The 12,009-nt window shown below is 42.4% G+C and overlaps 1 protein-coding gene across 2 annotated transcripts in view; it reads left to right on the top strand.

Moving 5' to 3' along the window:
* USP37 (ubiquitin specific peptidase 37) overlaps positions 1–12,009 on the top strand; it is a 37,390-nt gene that overhangs the window by 22,749 nt on the left and 2,632 nt on the right. For both annotated transcript variants that reach the window (XM_066576029.1, XM_066576028.1), the window contains 13 exons: positions 162–285; positions 1,141–1,343; positions 1,549–1,666; positions 2,199–2,278; positions 2,775–2,939; positions 8,127–8,198; positions 8,334–8,475; positions 8,605–8,857; positions 9,533–9,705; positions 9,965–10,025; positions 10,616–10,731; positions 10,843–10,912; positions 11,007–11,145. In XM_066576029.1, coding sequence (XP_066432126.1) covers positions 162–285; positions 1,141–1,343; positions 1,549–1,666; positions 2,199–2,278; positions 2,775–2,939; positions 8,127–8,198; positions 8,334–8,475; positions 8,605–8,857; positions 9,533–9,705; positions 9,965–10,025; positions 10,616–10,731; positions 10,843–10,912; positions 11,007–11,145 — 1,716 coding nt within the window. The remainder of the gene's footprint in view (positions 1–161; positions 286–1,140; positions 1,344–1,548; positions 1,667–2,198; positions 2,279–2,774; positions 2,940–8,126; positions 8,199–8,333; positions 8,476–8,604; positions 8,858–9,532; positions 9,706–9,964; positions 10,026–10,615; positions 10,732–10,842; positions 10,913–11,006; positions 11,146–12,009) is intronic.

The raw sequence follows: 12,009 nt of genomic DNA, 5'->3' as shown, positions 1-12,009 counted from the left end.
AATGGATAAGAATATGACACAAAAATTTTCACTTTGGGATGCTTTCAGTCTGTGTCATGCATCGCTTCTTAAGGACTTGAATTGGACATAACGCCATTTTATCTTTAGTGTTTTAACGTCTGTGCATCTTTACTGTGTCAAATTAATATGTTGTGTTGCAGACGCTTTGCCTTTCTTTTGGCAAAGAAAGATGTTTGCAGTGCGGAAATGAAGAGAGATCTTCTTAAGAAGGTGAAGAGCGCAATCTCTGCTACAGCCGAGCGGTTTTCAGGTTACATGCAAAATGTAAGTACAGTACAACAAATGCCACTATTTGTAGGGGTGTATGTTTTAGATTTCTCAAACTGTTAAACATTTAAGAGTGCGTAGACGTACTGTCTTATAGCCAAAGTCAGGAGTACTTTTTTTTTTTTTTCTTTTGCATTTATCCTTTTTGATGCAGTTCAGGGGGGAAAAAAAGAAAAAGCGGTGCGTTAAAAAGCAACTGTAGGGCAACTTTGCAAACAGTATTTTTTTTTAACCGTGATGTACGCCAGTTCTTGACTGTAGACCAACAGTAGGGATGCATGAGGTGCATTTTTTTTAATGAGGCATAGGAATGGAAAAGCTCATAAAAAATGCATGTTAAAATACTCTGCATTTAAATAAATCCTCCAGCCAAAAAAATAAAAAACTTAGTTCACATGAAGGAAGCCTTAGAGGAAATTTCCCATCTCATGAAGTGATGGTATGTCCCTAGGATATGATCATCGGGGGTGTTGGATCTCTAGGACCCCCAATGATCCTGAGAATTAGGGGTTGGCCATTGTATAGTACTGCACCCCCTCTTGTTTGTGCGGGTAACTATCACCGCTACATTCAAGTGAATGGGGGCTAAGCTGTGGTTCCCTTGGCAATGTGTGTCCAGGGAGCTATTGTGAAGGGACAAAGCTTTAGAACGGGCTGTGTCTCCTTCATTTTCCAGATTATTGGGGACCCAGAGGCCGCTTCATTGAAAAATTGCACATGCTGGAACAAACTTCTCTTTTTGCTTCTGGAAATTCTAAAATCAAATATACTATTCCTTTTTGCAAGTGCTGATTTTTAGATACTTTTTTGTTTTGGTTCTAATTATAACAAAATAATTGTCAATTCTTTTAGGATGCCCATGAGTTTTTGAGCCAGTGCCTTGATCAGTTGAAGGAAGACATGGCGAAGCTGAATAAAACATGGAAGACAGAGCTATCTTCCGATGACAGAACTAGTGTCAAAGCCGGTGATGACCTTGCGTCAACTCATGTCTATACCTGTCCCGTGATTTGCAATTTTGAGTTTGAGGCTCAGCATTCAATAATATGTAAAATGTGAGTACAACCTCTGTTTAGTCATAAATGATTCATTGTCAAGTTCTATATTCTGTTTAACCTTTTTGAGGGGGTTCATATAAGCTGGATTGACATGTGTTTTTCCTGTTTTACATACTATGGTATGGCAACTTTTATATTTTGGAGTGTTCGTTTAAAAGAGGTTTTGCAATTAACTCTTACATTTTGTTCTTGGTAATTTTAGGTGTGGTGAAAGGGTCATAAAGCGTGAACAGTTTAATGATCTGTCTATCGACCTTCCTCGGAGAAAACAATTGCTGCCCTTAAGGTCTATACAGGACTCCCTTGACCTCTTTTTCCGGGTAATTCGGTAGAATTAAAATTGTGGTATTGTCATTTGATGGAAATTTCTTATGACTAAAAAATGTACATTTACTTTAAAATGCAGAATTCTGCCATTTTCAATTCTGCATCAAAATCCGCATGTTAGCAGTGTGGTTTTGGTGTTGAATATTTCGCAAAAGGGCATATTCCGTCCCATGTGAAAGCACCCTTACTGTGCATAGAGGGACTGCTGTTAGAGGGTGGGTTGTGTGGGGCTAGCCTGCACAGTTCATAAATGCCAGACAGTTCCTGTAGCTCTCTATGTATGCTTTTACTGATAAAATAGAAGTTTTTGACAAACTACTTCACAGATACATTGGATAGATATCCCTACAATGGGTGTGCCTGTCACTTCTTAATGCTACCCTCAAGAGGTCGCAGATTCCCTTGAAGAGAAATTAAAGACATTCTTTAGCGTTAAGTTATTCCTAAGTACTTCAAGTCGTTTCATAGCAAATGGGTGTGAATAATGTAAAGTTGCTTTTGTTAATATTAAATCTCTGTTTGCAGAAAGAAGACCTTGAGTATTCCTGTGAGAAATGCAATGGAAAGTCAGCAGTTGTTATACACAAGTTCAGCCGGTTGCCCAGGCAAGTATTTTGACTTATGCCACATAAAGTACGTTTAAACCTGATTGAGTATATGTAAGGCTGTTCTTGGACGACCTGGTTCTAATTTCGGATTCCGCAAGCATATGATCACTGGTAATACACAGATCAATCAAATGCATTGAATTATGCAGTTCTGCTCACATTAGCAGGTTGGAGTATCTTAATCCGCTCGCAGAAAATAGAACGCAGCATTGTTCTCTATTGTTGTGGATATACCTGCAGCCAATACACAGTTACATTGCATGTGGGCTGCAGGCATCCGTGTCATCGCTAAGCGACGGTGCAGGAAATATAACATTGTACTGTGCATGGCCGCCTGCGTGAGTGTGCATTCATGCGCAGTACAAATACGCTGCCGTACACAGTCACGGCCAGGCTTACAGCTGGAATCCGCTTACAGCCGTGTGTGTGTGTGTGTGTGTGTGTGTGTGTAATGTATGTTATAACTTTTTTCTTTTTTTAATCCTCTCTGCAGGGTTCTAATTCTTCACCTTAAACGATACAGTTTCAGTGTGGCGCTTTCGCTGAGTAACAAAGTTGGCCAGCAAGTGATCATTCCCCGGTACCTTACCATGTCCTCACACTGTACAGAAAGCACACGGCCACCAGTACCACTGGGCTACAATGCACAGGCAGCAGCGTAGGTTTACACTTGGGTTTTAGTTTATTGGATTTGTCTGTCTCTGTATATACTTCATGGATTACCAGATATGTTGCCTGTAAATCAGTTGGTTTTTTTTGTGTTTTTCCCCCTGTCTATCATTGAGGGACTTGGCAAACCTTTTATATAGCTCTTGGCACTAGGAGGCAAGCTCTAAGCAAAGAAAGTTAGTCCCTCCTAGCTGTATCCCTCCTGCAGGTACTAAGCTAAATCTTTTTTTAAATTAGTGCCCATTTTACTTATTTTTGCTTTTTCCCCTCTAGCTGGATATTGGGGGATAAGGTAACTTCTCTGATTACCCTCGAGTGGGGGTAATGGACATTTTCAGCCGACATCCTGCAGCAGTGCTCCTAATGATATTTGCTGCAGCACTCTTGGACCCTTTCCCTGCCTCGCACCAGGTAGATACTGTCCTAGAAGTCTCCTCACACTTTATCACCCTCCCTCAAACATGTTTTTTGCTTAACATAGTTATGCACCCACACTGGTGATACTTAGATACTTTCCTGCTTGGCCCAACTGGTACCCCCAAATGGGCATGTTGGTCAGACACTCTGGACCTTTTGGGGTATAGTGGGCTTCTAGTCTTTATCTATGTTGAGTAATGCAGAGAGTGTGGTATCTAATTCTTGTTACCGGGAGCTAGGAAAACAGTTTGCTTTGTCCACTCCAAGCTTTGCCCTACCTTCAGAATCAGAAACCCCTTTCCTGTTAACGAATGTCCATGATGAGAGGCAGCGTGCTTTCCCTGTAGTTAATACAATTACCCCGATTTACAATCAGGGTTCAGCTCTATTTCTGAAAAATCTTCAGGGGGCGTTCTGATCTACACGAGATTCACCGCTCTGCCCCCACAGGTTGTTTGAACTGCAGAGGCCATGCTTCCATTATGTGACGACATCACACCAAGATGACCAAACCCATCTTTTGTTGGGACGGATGATTCATCAGTCTCCTCTTGGCATCTCCAATTAAGAGTGGCGTGGCTCCTACACATGGTAAAACTATATCTTAGCACTTGTAGGTCCATGAGGAGAACCACTGTCTAAGGCCGCCTGCACACGGGCGGAAATCCCGCGGCGGGATTTCCGCCACTGAAAGCCTGCATAGGAGTGCATTACAATACGCACTCCTATGCAGACGGCCGCGCGAAATATCGCGCGGCAAACAAACCGCGGCATGTCCTATTTCTGTGCGCACAGAAATGTCACTCACCCGGCTGCCGGCTCCGGTCTGCACATGCGCCAGCACATGAAAGAGTCGGGGCCGCCGGGCGTAGGTATATACGCGCTTCTCCCTGCAGGCGCTAGGGTCGGGTCCTGCGGCGAGAATCCTCGCCGCCGGATCCGACCCGCTCGTCTGCAGGCGACCTAAGGCATAGGTATTTTCCTGTGGTAAATATGGCTCTCTAACTTTGTGTGCCAAGCGGCTCATTACCCCTTTCCATAGCAGGAGAACTGTAACTTTAGGAGACTCTCCACATGGTGAAAATGTACCACCGCATTTCCCCTTCCATAGCAGGAGTAACGTAGGCTGAGTGCCTATCTCTCATATGACTGGCATATACAGTCTCATTACCCTCTTCACAAGGTGGATTAATGTAGCGCTAAGCGACAGTCCTCTACATCAGGGGTCCACAACTCCAATGCTCAGGGACCACCAACAGGTCATGTTTTCATGATATCCTATGGTATGAACCCCTGTGGCAATGTCTGAGGCACAGACAATAATTACATCACCTGTGCAATACTGAGGAAATCCTGAAAACACGACCTGTTGGGGATCCCTGAGGACTGAAGTTGGGGAACACTGCTCTACATCACTAGCATATTACACTGCATTACCCCCATCCATAAGAGGAGCAATGTGGAGCTAATGAACTATCCCATATAGTGAGCATATTCTACCTCATTACCCCCATCCATAGGAAGAGTAGTGTAGAGCTAATGAACTCTCCCATATAGGAGAGTTCATTAGCTATTTACCCTCATTCTGGCTCATTACCCCCATCCACAGCAGGAGTAATGTAGCAATGAGTAACGGTCTCACAGCATGAGTGTATACAGCCTCATTACCCCCTTTTTGTAGGAGTAGTAATGTGGCACTGCTAGACGACCTCCCACATGCTCAGAACATATGTCCTTTCTCGTAGGAGGAGCAATGTAGCATGTTGAGACTTGATTCCACACAATTACATGTGACTACACGTCTCGGATGGCCTCCCACATGCTGAGACCACACATTCTTCCTACCCCTTCCCATAGGAGGAGCAATGTAGCAGTGAGACTTCATTCCAGATGCTTCCACATGATGACAAAACAGTCTGTGTCCCATGTGACTGCACATGGAGAACCTATTTGGCTTCATTACTCCCTCCCATAGGAGTAATGAAGAGACTGGGAGACTCTGTATCAGTCATAACTCTGCAGTCATGGAACACTTTGTGTTACCTTATTACCCCCTTTTCCAGAAGAGGAGTCGTTCTTTTTCGTCTGACTTTTTGTTAGACATGCTTGCAGTTGCAACCAGCATACTGAGAGTCTGTCTGCTCTGACTTCGCAGCGGAACCTAAAACCTATTTTCTCCTCTTCAAGGAGATTAATGGTATTGCTGCTAGCCTTCAGTATAGACTTGATTAAATATGCAGGGTTACAAATATCAGGCTGTCTCCCTTCCCTCCTGCTCAAAGAGTTTTACAGGTTAGTATGACACTGAGGGCACTTACGCCCTGTAGACTATCATCTGGACTAGGAAGGGCATTCCATCTTTTTCATACCCCAGTATCTGAGTTCCATGTGTCCAGCACAAGTGTTGTGGCTAATCCTTGTATACTTGTGTTAGTGTGTAACTTGCCTTTCCCATTCACCCTAAAAAGCTTTTTCAAACTGCATACAATACCCCCAGCCATCCCAATTTGATAGCCCGATCCCTTTCCAGGCTTGCATTCTTGGTGTGTCCACATTCGATTGACACGGCTGATTTTTTTTAAAATTTTTTTATTTTTTTTTGAGGCTTCAGCTTTTCTGGAACTAATCGCTCTCCATTGGAATAATTATTTCCTCACCAGTCGGATTCTGTTTCCTTTTAGATGCTCCATGATAGATTCTTCGAGAATCTTTTCTTGGCACTTTATTCTTCCTTAGTCCCATTGATCTCTAAATACCTCACTCACCTTTTTTGGGAGCCATCCTGCCTGGATGGAGCAATAGAAAAGACACTTGGAGCAACCTAAGCCTCGTTCTTCTCTGGTGCTGTTTGTTCTCTAAGGGGTTGTCTCTCTAAGTGGACTCCGGTCATTCCCTTCTGTTTCCGGGACGGATTTCACAAGAGCTCTGCCTTGAGATCATAATTTACGTTCTTCTCGGTATCATTCTGTTTTTCAGGCTCCAGACCTACTTTGTTCTCTGCTCTAGACTATTCAAGGCAGCTTATGGCAATGGCCTACCTAGCTAGCTGGGCACACTCAAAAAGAAAAAAAAGTTTAGTTTGCTACAGCTATATCGGCGGCATATAGCATATTGTGGCGAACTTAGTCCCATGTTACCAGCTCCCTTGCTTTCCACATCCAGTAGTGGACAGCTGAAAAGTCTGCATAAACACAGCAGTCCTGAGCAATGGGTCCTGCTATTTTGAAAAGATCAAGATGGAGTTTTTGGGGTTTTTTTGGTGGGGGGGTTGCCAGTAGCAGACAGGAGAACCCTGTTCTTTCCTCTTTTGCCTTTTTCTCCTGTTTTTCATCTCTTTGAGGATTTGAGTCTTGCTCTTCCCTCCGCTCCTAGACTCTTAACTGTACCTACCGCCGGCTAGTCTGTCCGGTTAAAGGCCAAAGATGCTGCCCTCCCTAATTGATACCACTTTACCAAATTTGCAATCAGTTCTGTGACATCAGCAACTACTTATGCCGTCTTAAGAATCAAAACGCTTTCCAGTCTTAACCCTTTCCAATCCACTGTCTGACCTGTGAAGACATTATGATTTAAGGCTGTACAGCTCCGTTGTTGGAAGACCTCCATCAGGGCTCTTACTCTATATTGCTAGCCTCTCTACTGTCAGAGCCTATCCAACATGTCACCTCATGCAGTACTGGCTCTAGCCAACATGTAGTGCTGTTGTATAACTGCAGAAAGAGTAAGCCCCCTAGAAAAACCGGGATACAAATTGGATAGGAAAGGGTTAATTATCTCTTTACTCCTACAGAAAGCATAAAGGTGCTTTTAGACAGAATGATTATCGTTCAAAGAGCAAAAGTGAACAAATCGTTCTGGCTAAATGTGAACAACTAGCGAAAAATCGTTCAGTTTTTCTTTTGTCCATTTTATGCAAGCTATAAAAATTATCATTTTCTCATTCACTTATTCAGCAGATGTGAAAAACTGAATGATACTCATTTTAACGAGCAAACGATGTATGTGCCTGTCTAGGCGGCACGAGAGCGAACGAGCTAGCGATGACGTTGCTCATTCAAACGATAATCAGCTCGTCTAAACCCTTACTTGGCAGCCAACGGTGAACCTTTCGCTTACTTGCGTCCAGTGCGAACAATGGGCTTGCCCACCCTACCTTTTCTTCTCCCACCCCTTTGGGTACTGCTCTAGGACATTTCAAGGTCTGCTGTGTCCCTCAATAACAGATGAGAAAACTGGATTTTTGTTACCTACTGTAAAATCTTTTTCGTTACGTTCATTTGGGGGACCCAGAACCCACCAAGTAGTTGTTTTGAGAAACCACCACAAGTGCTAGCAATCAGGGATTCACAATCTGGCCTGTTTTTTACCTAGATCTATTTGTTGGTTTTTATGGTCTGTATTGATCAACTTCTTCATGTTAATCTGCTCTCTCCCACTGCTTAACTACAAACTGATTTTAGCAAAGTGTCTGCAGAAGGGGTATAGTTGGTAGGGGAAGACTAATTTTCTTTGCTTAGTGTCCGCCTCCTAGTGGCAAGAGCTATACTATAACAAGGTCTGCTGTGTCCCCATAATGAACATGATGAGAAATGAATTTTACAGTAGGTAACAAAAAGCCTTTTTTGTAACATCTTGTTGCCTGTAACATCTAGTCTTGTTACTGTCTAACTAGGAAGAACAATGTAGTATCTAATGTAGTTTTGCTACAGAAAAAGAATTTGTGTGCTTTGTGACAAACCTTTTCTCTTTCTTGATCCAGGAACTCCCGACCCTTGAAAACATCACAGATGGTGAATTCTTGTAATGTTGGCAATAACACAACAGCTGTGAGGTATATCACTGTAATTTTCTATATATACAGTGAGTGCTATCCCTGGGTCTTTATTGAAGAAAAGGGGGGAAATTACAGTAACCATGAACTGAAACAACCCATCATATTTGCCTTTTTATTTTCCCACCTACACAGAAAACAAAGCCTTAAATCCACAAGCACCTTGCCAGTTTCTTTAGATTCTGAAAGTGAAGACGAACACTTGAAGAGAAGAGTCATAAATCATAAAGCCTTGACTAATGTGGTTAAAGATCTGCCAGCAGAAGACCCAGACAAGGTGAGAACTGATGCAGTAAATGTTTGCGTTTTGAGAGCAATCATCAGACTACTTTATTTTTTTTACATTTTTTATTCCCCACTTGATTAATCAAAGTCAAATGTTTTATATTCAATATTTGTCATACAGAAACTGAATGTAGAAAGCATAAAAGGTCAAGACCTGGCTGATACGAGTTTTGATGAAATGAACGATGATGAATTGATGGCTACCGTGCTGGAAATGACCAGTAAGGACACCTCTCTTCATGTGAATAATGATGAAGAGGAGAAAATGGCGAGCAGTCCGGATACTGGATTTGGTGGCGATGATGAAATGCAAGAAACAGCTGAAAATATGGAGACTATAGAGGAGGACAAGTCAAAAGCTGTGAAAGAATTGAGTATGTTTGGTGCCTTTAGTTCACTAGTTTAATGAAATACAATATTAATCTCTTAACGACCATATTATAGTGATTGTTTTTTTTTGTTCCCTCCAGTGACACACGGCTGGCTTTTTTTTCCTTATTGGGTGCCTCTGTTCATTACATGGCGCTCATTGAGCAAAAAAGAAAAAAAACGTAACTCTTACATTTTTCCTTCGTATCCTCAGCTGTGCCATCCAAGCATTCAACCTGATAGCAGGAGCTTTAAATGGGTTGTCCCACTTCTAGCTGTTTTGCTGCAGAAAATAGACCGCTCCCTACACTATGCATTGAAAAGGGTTTGTACTGCAGGCCGAGTCGCATTCACTTAAATAAGACTCAGCCGGGAGTACAAACCAAGGCCACTACAGAATGTATGATGCTGTCTACTTCCTGCAGTGAAACTGCTAGAATTATGGGACAACCCTTTTTAAACCTGTGCCGTACAATTAAAGCAGAGCAGGTTCCAAGATTAGAATAATGTACAGAAAGTGGTCTTAAACAGGTTACACATATAAGCACACAAAATGGCTCACAAAATTTTGGTCAGACCACTGTGTGAGATCCATCATAAGAAATCAGATCGTGCATTTATTCAGCAGCCTGCATTTTATTGTACCTAGATCATACTAGCAACATGACCTTTCTAATTAGTTGTTCCAGGTGCTGCTCAGTATAGTGACCTGGCCAAAGATTTTGATGAAAATAAAGAGAACAAGACCCCCGACGGTTCCCAGAATGACACGGACTGGATGCAGTATGAGTTGGATAGAGAACGAGAGGAGCAGGAGCTGCAGCAGGCGTTGGCACAGTCTCTCCAAGAACAAGTGAGATCTGCTGTGGCACATTTTTTTCCCTCTGTCAAGCATCATGTCTGTGCACTAAATACACGTGCTATAACCTTTCTGTTGGATTATCTAGCACACATGTATGCTGAAAACATGCTTGCGTACATATCTCCATGTTCATGTTTTGCTTTTTAGTCATGTTGTATATGTCTTATAGTCACTGGATCAATGTATAGCTAAATTGCAATCTACTGTTGACATCTCATTTAATTTTTCCCCATCTGCTTTATGGTTGCAGGAAGCTCGAGAATTGAAGGAAGATGATGACCTGAAAAGGGCAACGGAGCTGAGCTTACAAGGTGTGCTGTAGCTTTGTGCTTCAGTCCAGTCACCATAGAAGAAATGTAAAAATGAGTCTAACATATAGATAATCTAGCTTTTTTTTTTTTTTTTTTTAATTGCACTGTGCCAGATATTGACTGTGCTGACAAGTGGGTAGTTTGCACAGTGGCTTAAATTCATGGCATAAATTTAAAAACTGAGTTTATGCCATCAGTGGTGCCCGTCGACTCTAATTTACAATTGACATTTTGCAGCAATGGCTGTGTTTGGCATGTGAGCCACTCCCAACCATTGTTAGGTGCAGTCAGAGCTGAGTTTCGGATGGGTTCCTATGACAGTTGGGGACCTCTTTATAAAAAAAAAAAAAGACATGAGCCTGTTGGTGGGTGGAGCAAGCTGTACATGAGTTATTGCTGCATCCATAATGATCCAATCTGTAAAAAACAAATAGCAAAAACCTTCATACAACTCCTTGAGGAAGAATTGTAAATATAGCTTTTAAAGTGTGACAAAAACATGCAGTAAGAAATCTGAATCAGTCGTGTGAAGTCCCAATTTACCTTAATGTTAATTATTGGTTGCTATGCCCTATTCTTTCTGGATACAGAGTTTAACAGCTCTTTGCTCGACGGGGTGATGTCTGATGAGGATTCTGGAAATGAAGAAGTTTTAGACATGGAGTACACTGAGGAGGAAGCGGAGGAGCTAAAAAAAAATGCAGAGGTAACTGTCTCAATGTTCATTTTTCTAGTAGAAAATGCATTAGCTTCTTTTATATGTTGTAGCTTCAAATGCTCAAGGGCTTGTGTTAAATGCTCTATCTTGAACTTCTAGAGCGGGGAACTGCCACACTCGTATCGTCTAGTCAGTGTTGTCAGCCACATTGGGAGCTCTTCCTCTTCTGGTATGTGAGATCTCTTCCCACCCCACCCCCCAAAAAATGGTTTTTAAATGAAATAAGTACTGAAACAAAAATTGATCACATTCTCTTTATTTAGGCCACTACATCAGTGATGTGTATGATATCAAGAAGCAGGCATGGTTTACATACAATGACCTGGCAGTATCAAGGACTCAAGAGACCACAGTTCAAAATGATCGGGATCGCAGCGGCTACATATTTTTCTATATGCACAAGTAAGTATTTGGGTCTCTTGAACCCTTTGGTGATATACATTTATATTTCAGCCATTAGTGTTCGTGCCAACCACTGCACATGTGCGGAACTTATGCTATGCGGGCTCAGGAGCTAATGCATTAGCCTACAGTGTGATCGGCTGTAGTTGACAGCAGGACTCCCTTTGCTGATGTAACCACATAAATGCAGCAGTTGGGATTTAGAGACATTGTTGTCATGGCAGCCAAAGGCTGAATTATAACCTCTGGTTCTGTGATGTCCGGTGGCCTACTGTAGACTTGAAAAACTTTGGTTAAAAAAAAAATAAAATGTAAACCCTTCCCCCAAAAGAGAAAATCAGCAAACTGCAAAAAAAAAGTGGTATTGATGCTTTTGCTAGAACCACTACTATAAGATTGTTTTTCTTGTCCGTATCATTGGGGAACACAGCTATACACCAGGTATCTGCTGCCACTAGGTGGCGACACGAAGCAAGGAAAAAGTTAGACCCTCCTACCAGCTATCAAGTCTATTTTAGCATGGTGTGCGAAGGAGGCAGACTTCCTGCTCCACAGGTCTTCTGTTTTTTGTTTTTCCTTTTCTCCTGCACCAGACACACTGTAACCCTAATCACCAAGAAAACAAAGGGGAACAGAGCGTTGCTAACAACTCTGCTTTCCGACAGCCATGGGGTCACCTGAGATTCTTGACTGCTTCTTCATGCTAATCCTCTAGGCCTCCCATCTTGGCCCTTACCCGGCCCACCCCCAGCTGAGTTAGGCCCAAATCGAGCCCCTTGCTTCTAGGCCTTTATAGGGTTCGATGGATATAGCACATCCAATAGTACGAACCTCGTGCTTCTCCGGCAATGACAGGAGACGGGA

Source organism: Eleutherodactylus coqui, chromosome 8 (assembly GCF_035609145.1).
Source record: "Eleutherodactylus coqui strain aEleCoq1 chromosome 8, aEleCoq1.hap1, whole genome shotgun sequence".
NCBI lineage: Eukaryota > Metazoa > Chordata > Amphibia > Anura > Eleutherodactylidae > Eleutherodactylus > Eleutherodactylus coqui.
Note: the sequence above shows the minus strand (reverse complement) of the source record. Positions and strands in the feature narration are given on the sequence as shown.